Source organism: Vitis vinifera, chromosome 13 (genome assembly GCF_030704535.1).
Source record: "Vitis vinifera cultivar Pinot Noir 40024 chromosome 13, ASM3070453v1".
In the NCBI taxonomy this organism is placed as follows: Eukaryota; Viridiplantae; Streptophyta; class Magnoliopsida; order Vitales; family Vitaceae; genus Vitis; species Vitis vinifera.
Window position 1 is genome coordinate 10,854,375 of NC_081817.1, and position 20,547 is coordinate 10,874,921.

Below are 20,547 nucleotides of genomic sequence, written 5' to 3' on the forward strand. Positions count from 1 at the left end.
GATTCTTACTTCAAGTTTAAGATTGTTTGATAAAAATAACTTAAAATTTATTCTAAATAATTTAAATTAACATATTTATCCTCATAAATTATAATTAGAGTAAAGAATGAATAATAATAGAGGTCATAAAATAGCAAAAGAGATTGTGGAGATAATTAAGACAATAATGGTAAAAAAAAAAAGTAAAATGAACATGTAGATTTAAGAATAAATTAATTGTTTTTACTTGTTACTTAAGGTTATTTTTTACTTTAAGTTGTACCATTAAGTTATTTTACTAAACACACTTAGTTTACTTAATGACTTAAATTAAGTTATTAAGTCACTTTAAGCTATTAAGTTTGTTTACCAAACACCCACTAAATCACACCAAGGCTCAAGTTAAAATAAGAACCAAGTCAAGTCAAGACTTAAAATTAAATAAAATTAATAATCAAATTTAGCTCAAATTGTTCAAGATCAAGTTTCTTCAATCCTTTGATTAATAACTAGGGAATAAAGAATTGGAGGATAAAATAAATATTATGTACATATTATTTTTAAAATCAATAAAAATCTAATTAATTATACATAATTTTTTAAGAGAAATCTATGTACAAATTTCTAACACACATGTTGGGACATCTTTGCTTGTCATGTCTCTTCATCAAACAAAAAATCTCTACACAAAGTCTAAGAAAAGTTTTGACCCTATGACTCAAAGCATGGTACTTCCCTTAATTAAGTTACAAATCATGAAGTGACTTGTAAATCCAATCATCTCATTAGCTCTGCCTAGGGCAAAGAAAAAGGCATGGTTGAGTAAATGGATCATTAGATTATGATTTCACATATATCTTCACAATGAACTTTTACAACATTGAACAATACTATCATATTAGTCATAGTAGTTTAAGCACGTTCTATTCAAGAGCATAGTTGAAGCACATTCTATTGACGAGCATGTTATGAGATTGATTACAACCATTTAAGAACTTGCAAAAAAAAAACATTTAAGAATAGGATGTTAACATTAATGCATATTTCACATGCTTGGACTCACAATAAGATAGGCAAATGACACCACACGTTGATGTCAAGATACATCTCAAGACAACTTTAGAAATTACTTTAAATAGAAAGATGTTACAAAAAAATTAAAGTTCTTTCAAATAAGTTTATCCTTATAAATCAACTAAAAAACCTCACCTTAGAGACATCAACTGGTGGATTTCATGATTTTCTCAATCATATGATAAACAAAGATTTGAGTTAATGCAAATTTTAATAGGTTAGACTACCAAAATTTTAATATTTTGATGGAAAAAAGAAATCCAAAATAACATATAACTTACTTTGTGGAAATATGAAATATTGCTAAAGTAAAGGGAAACCTTTTAGTTAAGCAATTGTTCACCTTATTAAAAGAATGTGCATTGGATTGATATACAAATATTGAAGAATTAACTATTCAAGCAAATGGTATAAAACTTGGTGTAAAAATAAATTCAAGTGACAACGTATCCATGGAAGAACTAGAAAACGTGAGTCAAGGCAAAAGAATCACTAATGAGGATAAAGGGAATATATATATATAACAAAATTGGCTACAATTGTTTTTGAACTCTACACTATACCATATTCTAAAATAAGGGGAAAAAAGAGTTTCTTCCAAATAAGTCAAGACCATCAATTGACGTTGTTCAAGTTAAGTTAAAGTTTGAAATCATTTGTCGAAAACATGATACCTTGCATGAAGATGTGCAAGAGATAGAGTGGGTATCAAGTCAAAACTCGAGTCATGCATACCAAGATTCAAGTCATTTCAAGACCTATGTCATTCCAAGATCTTGATCAAAGCAATATCCAAGTAAAAACTAACTTAAAACTAAATCAAGCGAATATTCAAATTAAACATTAACTACTCAAGATCAAACTGCTTCAAATCCTTGATTAACAACTAAGAAAGCAAGATTTAAATGACAAAATAAAATATTATACCCATATCATTCTTTAAATCAATACAAATCTAATTTGACTACAAATAATTCTTCTTAAAGAGAAATCTATGTAAGCACTGGGGTAAAACTTAAAAATAATACCCACGAAGACTATGTAAATGTAAAAAGCTATATGAAAATCCAACATGATATTAAAACGTCTAAACTAATCTCCCGATTCATGCTTTATAGTCAAAATTATGAAGCTTGTAGAAGCCTCTGTTTTGCTTGGACATCAATTGGACACATTTCACTTACTTTCAACATCATGTATGAATTTTGGCCCACTTGCCAACCTGAGATAGTCCTGCAACTCTTTATTTTTAGTGACCATGTTCCATGATAAAATCTGGGCCTTGAGCATGGAGTGAAAGAGTCTTGTATATTGATTGACATTTTCAATTTGATCCCACCTTTTCTTATTTTCTTAAAAATTACACATAATATAATTATTTCAGAGTAAGATTTTAATACTAATACAATTTATAAATTTATACTAAAATGATTTTCCAAAAATGATGTTAACAAATCGTATACTTTTAGCAATACATTCATAACTATCTCCCCCACCATGTAAAAAATGTTTGTCTAGGAGAAGACATTCAATAATTAATGTAATATACCCACATAGCTACCATGGTATATACATGAAAATTTATATTAGAAAAAATTTTGAAATATGACTAATGTAAAATTTGGATTAATTTCATTCACCCTTTCTTAAGATTTGATTGAATATACTTCACCCTTGATGGTTTAAAACATTATCAAATATCTTTTTTATTTTGAGTAAGAAAGGAAGTAAGTGAAAATAACTCTTATTCTTGGATGAATGCTTTTTTGCTATTCCCCTTATTATACAACTGAGTTGATCCATCACTCTGCTTTGAACGTCTTGAAATAGGCGCATTCTTTGCTGCCATAGGCATAAGACAAGGGCACGAGAAGAGATGACTAAGTTCTAACTCCAAAGGAAGCAAATCAAATTGAGAGGGAGGAAGATTGCAAGTAATGTATACAATGCATCTTAGTGTAGTGCAAAAAGACGATACACACATAAAAAAACTATATATAAGAAAATGAAATGAAAGTCGTCTACATTAGCCTTCAAAGGGATACATGATTCGTGCCCAATTGGTGTCTCAGCTGATTCGTGTCCAGCTGGTGCTCCTTGATTGAGGGAGTAATCAACAAAATTTATAACCTATTACACCATATACTAGGGTAGCAAAGAAAAAGCTACTATAGTATAGCGGCTCTAGGATTGTTCACTGGGAAGGGTTTCCAAATTATCAATGATATCAATTCAAAGTGAATTGGTAGTGTTTCATTTCAAGGTTAGCTTAATAACTAAAATACAAACTTTGATTGGCAAAGATTTAGATTTAAACTAACTATAAAACAAGTAATGGGAATAACTTAGGAAGAAAAGCATTCCTTGGAGAGTCAGGTTCACTAGGGTGGTTCCTCATGCAAAAGACATAGCTCCGGTCAGATGGTTCATTTCTTCGCGTTAGAGATTCAACATATAGTCAATTCTCTAACCGGTGTTGTACAGATACATCCTTTAATTAGATTTCAACTTTAATTCTCTCACTGATGCAACTTGCAATGGTTCAAACCTCTCACTAAGCCTTAACCATTCAAGGTGATCTTTAACCTTGGACTTCCCTTCTCAAGCTCGCAAGAGATAACTAATGGATGTCTCCTTGGAGTCCAAAAGCTTACCAAGTGTTGGCAATTCCAGAAAATCCTACCTTAAAGTCACCTCCCAAAGGCTCGCAAGGGGTAAACTAGTGCATCTCCTTGGTTGGAGATCACTTGCCTTACCAAGTGTTGGCTCAGGTGACTCTAAGGTGTTTTAAGTTAACTAAAAACATAGAAATCACTAAAGGATTTCACTTCCTCTTCATTGATGGCTGAAACCACAAAGCTTTGCATTCTTGCACTTGGAACCTTCCCCGGCAACCTTAGCTCCAAGGAACTAGAGGTTTAGTTACTCATTCTCTGGGGAAAATTCCTCAGAGAGTGCATAACTTAGTAAGAAATAAATAATACAAAGTGAGAAGGTAAGGCAAAACAAAGGGCCTGAACTTTACTTGCTTTTCAAAACTTTACAAAGGGTCCCCTTCCTTGAGAACAGGCTCCCGAGAGGTATTTATATGAACATAATATAAAACTAATTATTACATAGATATTTTCTCTTTTTACTAACTTAAAAGCTAAGGAATCTTGTAATTGGTGGCTTACAAGGAGTATTTTGGGATTTAGACAACAAAAATCTGATGTAAAATATCTCCCAATGTCGGTAGCAAATATCGGGATGCTCCAGGGACCATTTCGCAAGAGAAAATGGTGTCTGCGAGATTTCGCAGACACTCAAGAAGGGCTGCGAAATCACTTCGCAGCAAAAGACTATTCTCGCAGGGCTGCGAAGTTGGCTTCCATCTTGAGGTTCACAGCTTTCAGCTTGCGGCATATATCGGGCAACTTCAGGAGGAAATACACCATACTGTACAAAAAGGCTGCGAAATCACTTCGCAACAAAAGGGTGATTTCGCAACACTTTGCAAAATGCTTCCTTCAGCTTGGAGTGATTGACTTGAAATGGCTGTAACTTCTTCATTTCAACTCCGAATTGCACACCATTTGAAGCATTGGATTGTTGACTTCCTGAGCTTTGAAATGGTATATAGCATGCATAAATTGGACATCAGAAAGTGCTCTAAAAGTGGCTGCCACAACTGTCATCAAGAATATGCTTCATGGCAGATTCTCTTTACTTTTTCTCCTTGTATTCCGGATTTACTCTTGGCAAATGAATTCCAAGTTTTGTATTCAACTTCCACATAACTCTCCTCAAGCTTGGATTGCTTTGGTGATCAAATTACTAACAACAACACCAAAACTTACACAAAGTGATTAAAATTGCTTTCAAGGGTCCTTAACATGTCAATTGAGTTAAAATGCCAAAACTACTACTCAAAAGTGTTTAAAAGGATTAATTATAAGCTATCAAATAACACTTTTTGAGTAGTAATCAATACACATTTATTTACCCTTTAACAAATGAAAATGAGAGGGGGGTATTTGATGAGATTTCAAATCATCATAAATAATGTGTATTGAGGCAAAATGTTCGAGAAGACACCCAAATTAAACTTCTATTTTTTTTTTATAATAATAATAAAAAAAAAATTATTTCATAATTGACGCGGAGGATTGCCCAATTTAATTATTTACAAGTTTAATAAATCAGATAAAAATCCTTAAGAAAGAGGGAATCATTTTTATAGTGGAAACTTGAGAGGGAGATCCATCATCCATATGAGTGTGGAGTGTGAAGGATAATGGACATTTCCCACTTGCCAGTAATAAATATTTGTGAAAACAGTGTGTGATGCGATCTCAAAAGCTTTCCACTCGGATCAAAAACCCCAAACACATCCCACATAATTTTACAGTCCCCGAATTCTCATTTTCCAAGAAAATCAATTCCCATCGCTGCTCGGGGATTCCACTTTCCCTACAATTCCTCACATCCAATCCCCCATTTTCCTAGCCCCGCCATCGAATCCCCCAGATCTCCTCTTTTTCCCACAGTTTCCCATCTCTATCTAAACCCTAACTTTTTCAGGAAGATCACTTTCCAATTTTCCCTCCAATGTCCAAGGAGTTCAATGTTCCGCCGGTGGTCTTCCCCGCAGGCGGCAATCCCGGACCCGCCGCCGTGGCGCAACGCCGCCTTCCCACCGCCCCGTTCCAGCCGCCGCGCCCTGCAAATCCTAGCATCCCGTTCATGTCCTTCGACGTGGGCTCCGCGGCCGCTGCGACGTCGTTTCCAGCCCCCCAGTTCGGCGGCAACACCATCGGCATCGGCTCCAACTTCGACGACGAGCCGCCGCTTCTCGAAGAGCTTGGTATCAATACCAAGCAAATCTGGAACAAGACGGTATCGATCCTAAACCCTTTTCGCGTGAACCCGAATCTTCACGAGGACGCCGATTTATCGGGACCATTTCTGTTCTTGATGAGTTTCGGATTGTTTCAATTGCTCGCCGGGAAGATACATTTCGGTATAATCTTGGGTTGGGTTATCGTAGCCGCTTTGTTCTTGTATGTTGTCTTCAACATGTTGGCTGGGAGGAATGGGAATTTGGATCTTTACAGGTGTTTGAGTTTGATTGGGTATTGTATGCTGCCACTGGTGATTTTATCGGCGTTTTCCTTGTTTGTTCCCCAAGGTGGGCTGGTGATTTTCGGGATGGCGGCGGTTTTTGTGCTATGGTCCACGAGGGTTTGCACCAGGCTCCTGGTGGAGCTGGCATCCTGTGGAGATGAGCATCGGGGGTTGATAACGTATGCCTGTTTCTTGATTTACATGTTGTTCTCTCTGTTAGTTATATTTTGAGTCGAAATTGTGCATTGTTGGTGGGATTAGTTTTACTTGTTGGAAATGCAAATGGTTGGCATGGAAATGCAGCTCTTTTGTGTTTAGGATTTTTTGGGTGGTTTACAAATTGTTTACTGAATCATCCTTTGTCGAATTTACGCATTCTCTTATCAATTGAAATACCATTTAGTTTCAGAGAGTTAAATGAACTGAAATCTAGGGTTTTTATGTCTATGTTGTTTGAGCTATTGCATTTTATTTTTTAGATCGGAAAATTATGTGGTGGAATATGAGAGTACCAGAGGAGAGTTGTATATGGCTGGATTCTGCTGTTTCTGGATTGGATTTTCTGTATTTGTTGATTGTGTTGAGCAAATGAAATGCTACAAAAATTTGAGCATTTAGCAAAGATTATAATTTTTCATTCAGTGCAGGCAATCTTTTAGTTGGATTGCATTGTTCCTGTCATTTATACTATTTGCAAACTGAAGGCATGAGGGATAAACGGATCTTGTAGCAAATTTCGAGTTGATTAAATTGGAGATGTTGAACCAAATGTGCATCATTCAAAATTTTAAGGCTTTATTCATGTTGTCCCACATCTTATCTGGTTCACTCAATTATGTTATTAATACTTTCGATTTGATATCTTGTTAGTAGTTGGTCGTGGTAAGAATGTTCCAAAAGGGGTTTAGAACAGAGAGTGGTTATTATGAATACTTTAGGAAGATTATAGAATAGAAAGGGATTATTATGAATAACTTTAGGCAGCTGCCTAAGGCACACACCCAAAAAATGGGCACCTTTAGTTGTGGAAATCTTCATTGTAGGACTTAGGATAATATGGTTTCTGATTGAACTCGTAACTTTCAGGGAACTGGTTAGATGTGCTAAGAAGTCTTTTCCAGTGTGTAAGATGCAGTCTGCTGCATCAATGCACAAATATTTTTGCTTGTAAGCATCACTATAACGATATAGATCTATGGTTGAGAAGTTTTGCAAAAATATAGATCAATGGTTGACAAAGTTTGCCTAGTTCTTTCAATTGAAGCCAAAGTCTTTTCTAGTATGTGAGATGCAGTTTGCTTCATCAGTGTACAAATATTTTCTTATAAGCCTTACTGGAACAATATGGATTCAGTTGTAGATGTAGTTGCCTAGTTCTGTAAATTGAATCCACAATAATTCACATGTAATATGCACCATAACCATGATTAGATCCTTGCATTTTGTTGTGCAACTGTTGCTTGTTTCTTATGATTTTGATGCCACTAGATTTCCACCTGTTGGAGTATGGTGGTTCTAAACAAAATTCATTATTGAATTACATGAATCCATACTTTTACTCCCATATAAGGGTTTTGAGAAGTTGTAATAGTGAAGGAATGCAAAGGCAACCTACAAGAACCAATGTAGATGTAAGGGTGAGTATTGGGATGTGTGGTAGAGGAACACTGTCTTGGGTTCAATTCCTGCCATTGGAAGTCCTTGGATTACCCAGTGTTGGTGGTGGCAGGTGCAGTCAAGCTCCCAGGGAAGCCATGGGTGAGAACAAAGGGCCCTGCCATGGTGGGGTTTCCTGGTTATCAAGGAAAAAAAAGGCCAATTTAGTATGCTTAATATTTAAGGAGATCGGTAGAGAACTCTGTAGATCTAAACTCCCTCTTTTTCTGATGGAGTTATTGGTCATCTATAGCCTCTGTTTGTTGAGCAGGTATATATCTGAAATGGTTAATTTATCTGTTGATGTTCTGAAATCATGGCCTTAAAGAAGTGAAGGAAAAGCATAGAGAGGAATGAAGGCCCCCAATGAAAGAAATAAAAAAAAAACAGAGAAAGGAGTGAAGGGACTGCCTCTAAAAGAAGCAAAATACGAATCTGCACAATGTCCTGCTGTCCAAAACAATAGGCAAAACAAAGCATCTCTCATCTACCTTGGTCCTCAAGTGGCATGTCATCTTTTCTGGCTAAAACATTGGCCTCAAAAGATTTGATGGTATAGGGGCCATAGCCATCATTGGGAGAGCAGAATCTGCATATTTTTACTGCAGATCTGTTCTTATACGACCTTTCTTTTTACTACTGGGGTTGGCACTTGCATGGGATTCTGTAGAATTGAAGTTGTCTCTGTTCCTAAGTTATCATGTAGCTTGGATTAATGTTTTAGTGGCTTTGATTAGGATGTAGCTTACTTTCTGTTTCTGGGACTTGCCCTTTTAGGAGTACTTCCATTTGCATGGTTTTACATATTTAGCTTGGTACGTGGTTTTTGTTTCATGGCTTTTCATGATAGAGATATTAAGTTGGTTTTGCCTTTTGATTTGGGATTGTCTTCATCCTTTGCTTGACTGTCACATGCCTGGTGCACGACAACTTATTGTTTTTGATAGGCGATTCAACTACTTGCTGGGAATCTTGACACCTGTCTTATCAAAACTGTTTCTCACACCTATGCTAAAAAATGGGCTTGCTCTCAAGCCGATGAGAAGAGAAATGATGATTATAACCAATTAGAGTGTTTTCTTGTTTTTTCTTCGGAGCGTGCATGTGTACTTCCTGTGCATTTGATTTACTTTTTTTTTTGGCTCTTTTGCCTATCACAAAAAGAAAAAGAAAAAAGAAAAGAAAAAAGAATGGATATAAGATGTAGTGACAACTTGAATAGAATACAGTTTGTGTTGCTCCATTAGACAGGTTAAGGCTATGGTTGTTCCTCTGCTTTGGATATCAGAAGGCTCAACCCTAGTTACATAGGCTTCTGATATCACTGTAGAAGATTATGGCTGGCTACCCATCTCCCTCCATCCTATTTATCTACTGTTTCTCAATTCTTCCCCTCTTCTTCTTCTTCTTTCCTTTTTTTCCTTATCCCTGCTCTTCTCCGCTGTCTTCACATATCATAAAATGTGGAATCAATAATCAAAATCTTGTAGAGTGTACTTGGGGGTCAGGGAGACTTTGATTCTCTGCTTACTGAATGCCAGCCCCAACTTATCAGGAATTGTTGTGGTTCCAATCAAGTCTTTGCCTCCTTTTCTGACTTGGTACTCGGTAGAAACAGATATTGTCTGTCCTCTATCAAGGAAATTCTCCTTTTCGTAGAAGTGACAGGTGCAGAACAAATTAAAGCCAACGTAACACCCTCTCACATGAGAAGATTTTCTTTTTCACATTGTTGCTGTCATATGGATGAGGCCAATTATGAAATATAATCTTTTAGTTTCAAAATAGAATGTAGTTTGGATTAAAGGACAGTTTTCACATCCATCTATTACTAGATTTCTCAGAAGAAGATAAATGCTCAAAATTGTTGTCATTTGTAGCATGGAGATGGTACTTGGCACATTAAGGTAAAAAAAAATTCCTAAAAAACACACATCAAGATTGACCTGCAGTTCCTCAGACCCCATGTCCAATTTGTTTGAACTGGTTGGAGAGAAAGCTGAAGAAATATTGGGAGAATGGGACTAAATCCAGCGAGGTTGGGTGGTTGTGGGATTTTTGTTTTTGTTGAACCAGTAACAGTGAGAGCTCTGAAGGCATAGGCAAAAAGTATTTACCATGAAGTTACTCCTTTGGAACTAAGGTAGGAATCAGTTTATGATTTTGGCTGTTACATGTTCTGTGTGTTGGTGATGCCCATTTTTTTTTTCTAGTGAAGGACTAGAGCTTTCTGTAAACGTCCTTCACCAGCAACCTAATGTTCAGTTCACCGTATATGCACTTCTCAATAAGTAGCTTTCTGCATATGACAAATGCAAAGTGTATTCATTTACAAGTATTTTAGTAATAGCCTTTTTAAGTAGGTGATGTACAAGATACTTGAAGTGAGAAGGTTGGTACAGTGAACAATTTTTCTCTCCTTTTCTGTCTAGTGTAACTGGAGTATCCAACCAAATGTGGGAATAGGTTGGCTCTTCTTCCTCCCGTAGCTATGATATGATTATGCTTCCAATGGAGGAGAACAAAACAAATTGAAATTGTCCATGCTTTTTTCAATTTATTTTCCTCTGATTTTCATTTACTTAAAGGAAAGAGAATCAAATTAGTTAAGGTAATGCTATGGTACGAAATTCTCCTTTTCGGTACCATACCCACAAATTTGAACCAATAGCAATAGGTCACATAGGAAGGTTAGGTGAATAAAAAAATAAAAAAACTTGTGCTATTGGTTATTAATGGATCAATAGACCATGCTAAAGTGTGGACCCATATTTTTCATGCGTGTTCACTAAAACGGTGACTCGCTTTTTATTAAAAATTTTGATTTTCGAAAATATTGAAGTCGCTAAAAAATAAAGCTCTGTGTGATTCCTTATTTTTTAAGAAAAAACATGTTTGTGAAAACCAAGTCCACATCTAAGGGTTAGGTTACCATCGGGAAGGTATAATATGATAAGCTGTAACATCCCTCTAAATCCATATATCTACAGTTTTTAAGAGAATTATGACAATTAATTAATTAATCATAGATACCAAGAATATAATGATATAAATAAATATATACAAGTACAAGTAAATAAAAAAAAATCATGTTACGTGAATGTATAAGATAAAAACAAAACAAATATGCAAATTGATTTATTAAGTAAATTGGAAAAAAGGTTTAATGATTTAAGAGATCAAACATATTTTCAAGAAATTTCAAAAGAGTTTATCCACATTAAAAAGAATTTTGAATGAATTATTTAAACTTGTTTATTTGCAAAAAATTTCTAATTTATTTTTAATAAGTGATTTGATTCAATCTTATTTGGTATTCAATTTTCAAGAAATCATTTACACTTATTTTATTAAAAAAAATATTTACAAGAAAATGATTTTTATAACTTTATTTGTAAAAGTATTTTAATTTAAGGTTTATATGAGAAAAAAAATATTTTTACCAATTATTTTAAAAAATAATTTCTTTTTTTACAAATTTATCTACAAAAGATGTTTTAATTCAATTTTATTTATAAAAAATGATTTATTACTTGCTTTTATTAAGAAAAAGATTTATTGAAAAAAAATTAGATTTGTTTGATATAAGGAAAAGTTTTACAATTTTAGTACAACTTAAAAATTATCTCTGATTTTATAAGAAGGGAATTCAAATTTATTACTTTTTCCAAAAGTTTCAATTTTTTTTAAAAAATTATCCAAATTGAGAGATTTTCATAATTTCACTCACAACTTTATGTAAGAAAAAGAGAATTTTGCTTTACTTTGGTTGAAAAAAAAAAGACCTTTATTTACAAGTTTATTTCAAAAAGAATTTTACCTTTTGGGATTTTTACAAGTTTATCTAAGAAATTTGACTTACTTTTATTTAAAAAGATTTATTTTTTTACAAGTTTATATAAAAGGAAATATGTTTAAATTTTATTTAAAATTTTTTTTTTTTTAAAAAAAGGATATTTTAATCAAGTATTTATTATTTAAAAGACTTTGCAATTTTTGTGAAAGAAAGATTTTTTTTTTATATTTCAATCAAACTTTATTTTTAAAAAGGAATTTTGAAAATTCTTACAGATTTATCTAGAAAACAAATATTTCAATCCAATTTTTTTTCACAACTTTTATTCAAAAATTTTTTTACCTATTTTAAAGGAAAATCCCAACAATTTTATCAAAAAACGCGAATTTTGATCTTTACAAATTTATTCACAAAAAGGATCTTTACAAAATTATTTTAAAAAAAAGAAAGTTCTTGTTATTTAAAAAAAAAAAAAAAGATTTTTAAATATGATTTAAAACAAGATTCCATTTATTAGAAAAATCTTGTTAATTTTATTGAAAAAAAATTCGTATTTATTAGAGAAAGAGAAAAAAAAAAGTGATTTATTATTAAAAAGATAATGTCATATTTTCTAAAAATAACTTTAGTTTTTAAGAAAAAAGTGTAAGAAATGATCTTAGTTTATTTAATAAAAAAAATTGGATTCAATTTATTTATTTATTAAAAAAAGTTTCAAGTTTGTTATTGTAAATCAAACAAGGTTAATCCGTTGGAAAATAAAATAAAATAAAGAAGAAAAATAAAATAATAATAAATAAATAAATGAACAGAGAAGGGTAGAAGGGACAAAACCGAGTTTTGTGAAGTCACAATTTCCATAAAATAGATTGACATCTCCGCTGGTGCTTTGAGAATTGCAAGGCGACTGTCTTTCTAGATAAAATGACGTTCAAGTGGCAGCAATAGCACCTTGCATCCATTCCCTACAAATTGAACTATGTTTGACTCTATCACCACGGAATGAGGGAATGAAGGTTTTTCAAGAACTTCAACGGCAGAATTTAGAAACTTAACTTTTTAAAGAGAGTCAGAGTCTCTCTTTATATAGACTTCAAAGGAAGGGGGGGAGGGGGGGAGGGAGAGCGTTAAACTTCAAGAAGCTATAGCATTTTGGCTTCTTGAGGCTTTTGTTTTTTTTTTTTTTTCCTTCTAAAGGCTGTTAGGTTCTTGGAATGGGTTAAATCCATTCACTCATTCAGTGTATTTACTCAATTTCCCAAAAATTCTCCACATGAATGAAATTAATGACTAAAGACACAACAAACTTTGTGATAGAGTTCAACAATTAAAACCTGTATAGGAGAGGTAGGTGTTACCTTTTGAACCTTCCCTTGTAGAAATATGTTTACTCTACTAACTAAACAACAAACACGATGTCCTTCAACTGTTCTGTCATTTGTGTAGACAATGACATATCTTAGACAAGATTCTTCCTAACACATTCAGTTCTTATTGTTATGTTCATTTTGGCCATGAACATACACCTGGTTTTGTAAGAGTTTAATAGGAATTGTGCCTTATTCAATTCCCTTAGAAGCAGCCCCACTTCACTCTTACATAGGTGATCTCTTAATTAAGAGTAACCCGCATTACCCTTCTCGTATTTCCGACGCATAAGGATCATTAAAAGCATATCTTACCCTTTCCTCTTACGGGTATCACTATTTCATCATAGGAATGGACAAGAGAAGATCCCCACAATGATCTAACATAGTCTTTATAGTTTAGTTGTCCCTTTTGAACCTAGATCTTGGGATCTCCAGTCAATTAGGTTGGTTATCCATTATATCGACTTATTCTTTTATGGGCTTTAGTCTCATTCCCCTCAATGACTTTTCAACTAACTCTCTATTTAACCTTTTGGTTAACGGATCTATAATGTTATCCTTAGATTTTACATAGTCCATAGAGATAACCCCAGTTGAGAGTTGTTGTCTAATGGTATTGTGTCTACGATGAATATGTCTAGACTTACCATTATACATATTGTTTTGTGCTCTACCAATTGCAGATTAACTATCACAATGTATGCAAATTGGAGGCACAGGCTTTGGCTACCTTGGAATATCCTCTAGGAAGTAGCGTAACCATTCAACCTCTTTTCCACATTTATCTAGTGCTATAAATTCATATTCCATTGTCGATCTAACAATAACATTTGTTTGGAGGATTTCCATGAGACTGCTACACCTCTTAATGTAAGCACATAACCACTAGTGGATTTTGAGTCTTTAACATTAGATATCCAATTTGCATCACTGTGTCCTTTAAGTATAACTGGATATCTCGTATAATGAAACCCATAAACATGAGTTAATTATAAGTACTTAAGTATTCTTATAATTCCTTGCCAATGCTTGGTTCCAGGATTACTCGTGTATCTACTCAGTTTACTAACTACAAAGGCTATGTCTGGTCTTGTACAACTCATGAAGTACATCAGACTGCCTATTACTCTAGAGTAGTCTATTTGAGAAACACTCTCATCTTTATTCTTGGACAAATGTAGAGTTACATCTATTGGTGTTCTGGCTATTCCAAAATTATCTTTATCAAACTTTCCAAGAATATTGTCTACATAATGTGACTGACTTAAGATATGTTCATATCATGTTCTTTTGATTTTTATTGCCAATATAACATCAGCAAGTCCTATGTCTTTCATGTCAATCTTGAATTTAACATGGTCTTTGTAGATGTGATCATCTTATCATCACTACCAACAATAGGCATGTCGTCTACATACAAACATACAATGACATAACCATGTTCAGTATCTTTGACATAAACACACTTGTCACATTCATTGATTATGAAGCCATGTGACATCATAACATTGTCAAATTTCTCATGCCATTTGATTCGTGCCCAATTGGTGTCTCAGCTGATTCGTGTCCAGCTGGTGCTCCTTGATTGAGGGAGTAATCAACAAAATTTATAACCTATTACACCATTTACTAGGGTAGCAAAGACAAAGCTACTATAGCATAGTGGCTCTAGGATCGTTCACTGGGATGGGTTTTCACTTTGCAAATGATATTAATTCAAAGCTGAATTGGTGCCTTTTCATTTCAAGGTTAGCTTTAAAAGAAAACATAAAGATGTTTGAATGAAAAAAAGTTTAGATTTAAACTAACCAAAAATAGTAACTAATTTTACTTACAAAGAAAAGTGTTTCTTGGAGTTTCAGATCACTAGGCTCAGATTCCTCATACAAAAAGGGAGTTCCGGTCACTTGTTTCTTTTCCTCGCATTAGAGAATTAACATATAGTTCCTTCTCCAACCGGTGTTGTACAGATGCTTCCCATTAATGGGTTCAAACACTAAATCCCTCTCACTGATGCATCTTGCAATGACTCATACCTCTCACCTAGCACTTGCCATTCAAGGTGATCTTTAACCTTGGATTACCCGTCAAAAGCTCGCAAGAGATAACTAATGGATGTCTCCTTGGAGTCCAAAAGCTTACCAAGTGTTGGCAATTCTAGAAAATCCTACCTTCAAACCACCTACCAAAGGCTCACAAGGGGTAAACTAGTGCATCTCCATGGACGGAGATCACTTGCCTTACCAAGTGTTGGCCCAGGTGATTTAAAGGCGTTTTAAGTTAACTAAAAAGATAAAAACCATTAACGGGTTACACTTTCTCTTCATTAAAAACTAAAACAACAAAACTTCCAAATTATGCATGTGGAAACTTACCCGGCTTTCCTCACTCCAAGAGACAAAGAGCCTAGCCTCTCATCCTCTGAGAAAAAATCCTCAGAGTTTGATTGGCTAGAAAGAAAACTAACGAAAAAACAAGAATATATATGAAAAACAGAGCAAGTGCTCTGTTCGTTGATTCTATATATGATATATCTATATTACATACTTCTATATGATGGATCTCCTGGAACAAGCTCCTCCGAGAGTCCCTCAAGAGTCCCCTTTTTTAGTGTTTACAAGAGAGTTTATATAGGAAGGTAATTTACCCTTTCTTGGATACTTCCTAGCTAAGGAATTACATGAGTGGTTGAATACAAGGAAAAAATGGAAATTTAGACACAAAAATCTGAAGAAAAATATCTCAAAGTGTCGGTCGCAAATATCGGGAAGCACTAAGGACCATTTCGCAGGTGAAAACGAGGTCTGCGAGATTTTGCAGACGCACAAAAAGGGCTGCGAAATCACTTCGCAGCAAAAGACTGATTTCGTAGCGCTGCGAAGTTGTCTTTCAGCTTGCGGTGTTCGGCTTCCAACGTGTCAGGAAATATCGGGAAACTTCAGGAGGAATTCCACAACACTGTGCAAAATGGCTGCGAAATCATTTCGCAACAAAAGGGTGATTTCGCAGCCGTGCAAAATTCTTCATTCAGCTTAGAGTGATCTGCTTGCAATGGCTGTAACTCCTTCGTTTCAACTCCGAATTGCGGACCGTTTGAAGCGTTGGATTCTTGACTTCCTGAGATTTGAAATGGTATATAGCATGTAGAAAATGGACTTCGGGAAGTGCTCCAAAAGTGGCTGACATGACTATCATCAAGAATGCTTCATGGCAGATTTCTCTTTGCTTCCCCTCCTTGCATTCCGGGTTTGCTTATGGCAAAGGACTTCAAAGCTTTGGTTCTTCATGTTTCTGAGATTTCCATTGCTTTGCCATAGATTCCAAATAACTCTCCTCAATCTCGGATTGCTTTGGTGATCAAAAAGCTATCAAAACACCAAAACTTAACACAATTTGATTAGAATTGATTGCAAGGGTCCTTAACATGCCAATTGAGTTAAAAGGTAATAACTACTACTCACAAGTGTTTAAAAGAGTTAATTACAAGCTATCAAATAGCACTTTTTGAGTAGTAATCACTCCCCCCAACCGACATATTGCTAGTCCCTTAGCAATGAAGGAGAGAAAAATAAAAATAAAAAGTACTATAATTTACAACATCATGCTGATCAAAAAACAATTTCCAAGTGGCATGATGATCTAACTCTCACATGGAACATTAAAGAAATAAAACTCAAACTTCAACAAGAGTTATCAAATAACTTGTCTAATCACAATTCATAAAGAGAAGGCATTATGCAAATTTAAGCTTTAAAATAATTTCCACTCCCAAAGGTCCAATCCTTACTCTTCCACAAAAATCTATGTGTTATTTATTAGTTTCCGGATATAGTATGTTGAACTAATCTCTCCCCCCAACCTAGTTTTTTTTTCAAAGCTTAGCAAACTAATCAACCTCCAATAGGTTAAGAACGCACCTCTTTTCTCACAATTTTTTTCATTGTAGGAGTACAAGGCTTAAAGGTATTCTTTTCTAAATTGTCCATGTAACGGGGGTCCATCGATGACTCCCAACCAATTAAGGTTTAGGGCATCAAGTTTTAAGGATCTTTCAACCACTAACTCCTCGGATTTTACCCTGGACTTTTGAGAATGAATTTTAATACCCAAGCACCTACAGTATGTTAAACTCCACCTATCCACCCTTGTAACGAGCATTGAGGTCGGTGACTCCCAACCAATTAAGGCTTAGGGCACCAGGTTTTAAAGATTTTCACCATATACCCCTCAGACCTTGCTCGGGTTTTAAGGCAAGAAAACATTTTTTCTTTCTTTCTTTTTTTTTTCTTCAAAGACTCATTAGCCTTTTATAAGGTGTCCCAACACTATTAAATAAGGTCAAAGGTACCAAGTCTAAAATTTTCCTAAGTTAAGAGAGAAATAGTTTTTCATCTTATACTCGGAACCTATTGTGCACAGTGTGTGAATAGCTTAAAGTGGAAGAACTGAGGTTGAATTCAATAGAAGTTTCAACAATTCATCAACTTTAGTAAGCATAATACAAACTCTAAGTCAAGTAAAAAGACAAAAATTCAATTTCTCCAATTTTTGTTTGAAAATTTTTCCTTAATAACCATGAAGAGTAGAATAAAAACTAAAAAAAAAAAAAATTTAAATTAAGCAAAAAGCAACTAAATTACCAAAATAACTTAGCATTATTAACAATACTTACTTCCTCAACTCTCCCCCCAACCAAGCTGAACATTGTCCTCAATGTGACAAAAGCGATTAAAAAATAGGGAGGAAGTGGTACCTCCTTAGTGACATGGAGTCTGAGTCGTATAGGAGAAACCACATGTTGCAAAGAAAACATAAGAGTTAGTGAGTAGAGGAAATAGAAAAATGTCAAGTTTAAACAAAAATGATGTCTATATATGATGCATCATCAGTAATACATCCAATCCCAGAATATAAGACATCAAAATATGAAATTATCTATACTAATATAATATGTAAAGACAAAAAGTAAAGAGATGATCAAGTAATGATAAGGTCCTGTGGAGCTGATGCGTCTGTGGTGGCCTCTTGAATGGGTTGGATCAGGACTTTGGACTTTGCTATGGTAATCTCCTTAGATGGCATAGTCTCCTCAACTGGAGCTCTCAGCTGGAGCTATGGGCTCTGATGGTTTTAGGAGGTCAGAAATGGAGTGGAAGGCTTGGTGTGTGTGATCCCAGGGTGCGCGGGGCTCTCCTCTTCAGATGCATGGTCGCGGAGCTCTGTTGGCATTTTAGCAACTTCCCTTAGCTTTGCAAGGTGTTTTTGCAAACCTCCCTCCATTTTGCAAGTCAATTTCGCAATTTGAAGGCCATTTTGAAGCTTGGAGGTGATTTCCAAGCCATTTCAAAGGTTTGAGATCATTTCGCAGTCATTTCGCTGCTCAAAAGTGATTTCGCAGCTTTAAAATGAGTGTACGGGGCTGCAAAATGGCACTCGTGTGCCAAAAAGTGGTTTCGCAGCTCAAAGGTGATTTCTCAGCCGTATCGCAGCTTCGAAATGAGGGGGAACTATGCTGCAAATGGCACTCGTGTGCCAAAAAATGGTTTCGCAACTGCGAAACACCCTTCCAAATGGTGTCTCAGCTGCGAAATTCTCGCTCAGCTTTGCGCGCTTGTCTTCAAACGACCATAACTTCTTCGTTTCAACTCTAAATTATGCACCGTTTGAAGATCTGGACTACTGACTTCCCAAGCTTTGAAACAAGATATGGTATGCATAATTTGAGCTCCAGGAAGTGCTTAAAAAATGTGTCCAACAGTAGCGAAATGGAGGTGCGACATTTCCGCTCATGGTTTGCACAGTCATCTTCAAATGGCCATAACTTTTCCGTTTCAAATCCAAATCGAGCACCGTTTGAATCTATGGACTCCTGACTTCCCAATATTTGAAACGAGATATTGCATGCATAATTTGAACTTCGGGAAGTGATCGAGATGTGTCCAACAATTGCCGAAATGGGGGTGCGGCTATGACATGTCAGCTCATGGTGTGCGCGCTGAAGGATTTTAAGGTGTTGAGGTTTTGCAGCCATTTCGCAGCTGAAAAATGAGTGTACAGGGCTTCCAAATGGTACTCATGTGCCAAAAAGTGGTTTCGCAGCCGCAAAATACCCTGCGAAATGGAGCTTTGGTTGCGAAATTGGAAGTTTTTACGCTTTGGGATTTCGCAGCCGTTTCGCAGCTGCGAAATGAGGGTCACTGTGCTGCAAAATGGCACTCGTGTGCCAAAAAGTGGCTTCGCAACTGTGAAATCCTTTGCGAAATGGAGCTTTCCCTACGAAAATGGGATCTTTCATGCTTTGGTGGTTCGCAGTCGCTTCGCAGCTGCAAAATGGGGGCTCCTGTGCTACGAAGCAGCTGCAAAAATTTTCGCAGAGAGGGGCATGAGGCTGCGAACTGGTTTCGCAGCAAAGTGTCGATTTCGCAGAGACTGCGAAATCTCGCAGACCCTTGTTATTGCCCTGTTTTTGCTCTGTTTTTGCTCTATTTTCACTCCGTTTGACTCCGAAAGTCTTCCTTTCAATTTCTTTGCATTTCCTCTTGATTTTGATCATCCAAAAACCTATATTACATCAAAACAATCAGAATTAAAGCATTGAAATCAAAATTAAAACAAGTAAAAAACAAAACAAAAAGATATGGACTAGCTAGTCTTTAAAAAGACTAAGTCCATCAAAAAATTTGCTCCTGATTTAGCTTGCCCGGATCCCATATGAAGTTTGCATCCTTCACTTGAGACTTGGTTTGTATGATTTTCCCATACAAAGCTTGGAGAAAAGGTGGAGGCATGTGTTTCTTCATCAATTCTTCCTTGATGACTATCCTTTGTGATTTTTCATCTATACTTTTCCCCTTTTTCTTTCCTTTGATTTTCTCCCTCTTTTCTTTCTCTGTTTCACTCTCTACCTTATGCTCTAGCTTGCATGTGGGCAGATCAACCTCTTTACCACTCCTTAGAGTGATCACTTCTTTGACTTCCCTCTTTTGTGAAGGTTCTCCCTCCTAAGCCTCCATTTCATGGATACTCATGGAATTTTGATAAGGTTGAGAAGGAGAGTTTTCTTTCTCTTGCACTGTGTTGAGGTTGGCAAACCTTGAGATTGAATCTTAGAGATTATCTATCTTCTGAGATAGATCATTTTGCACTTCATCCATCTTTTTAATCAATGAACTCTCTACACTGTCAATTTTTTGACTGAGCTGAGCATTGATGGATTTCTGAGCTCCAACAAAGTCTCCCACGAACTTGCTAAGATTCACCATAGCTTGTTCAAGGCTTGAGGCTTGCGGAAGTGCTTGAACATGTTGCTTGTACTGAGGCGGCTGTGGTTTCCAAGAGAAATTTGGATGGTCCCTCCAATTGGAATTGTAGGTGTTGTAATCACCAAACAATTCCCTCTCAGCTGGAATGGTAGGACACTCATCCACCAAGTGCTCATATGATCGACAAATGGAACAGGGCATAGCTTGTAATGGTGTTTGAGAGATGGCTTGCACTGGTTGCATATTTGTCATTTCTAGATTTTCCAATCTCCTTGCCACAACTGCAATCTTTGCTTTCATGTCT

At 35.4% G+C, this 20,547-nt stretch overlaps 1 protein-coding gene across 1 annotated transcript; it reads left to right on the forward strand.

The window, feature by feature from the left end:
• The first annotated feature begins 5,258 nt into the window (after nt 1–5,258).
• LOC100267098 (uncharacterized) lies at nt 5,259–6,577 on the forward strand. The gene has a single exon (XM_002265530.5). It carries the CDS (start codon nt 5,644–5,646, stop codon nt 6,388–6,390), a length of 747 nt encoding a protein of 248 aa, XP_002265566.1. The 5' UTR covers nt 5,259–5,643; the 3' UTR covers nt 6,391–6,577.
• Nucleotides 6,578–20,547: the final 13,970 nt, after the last annotated feature.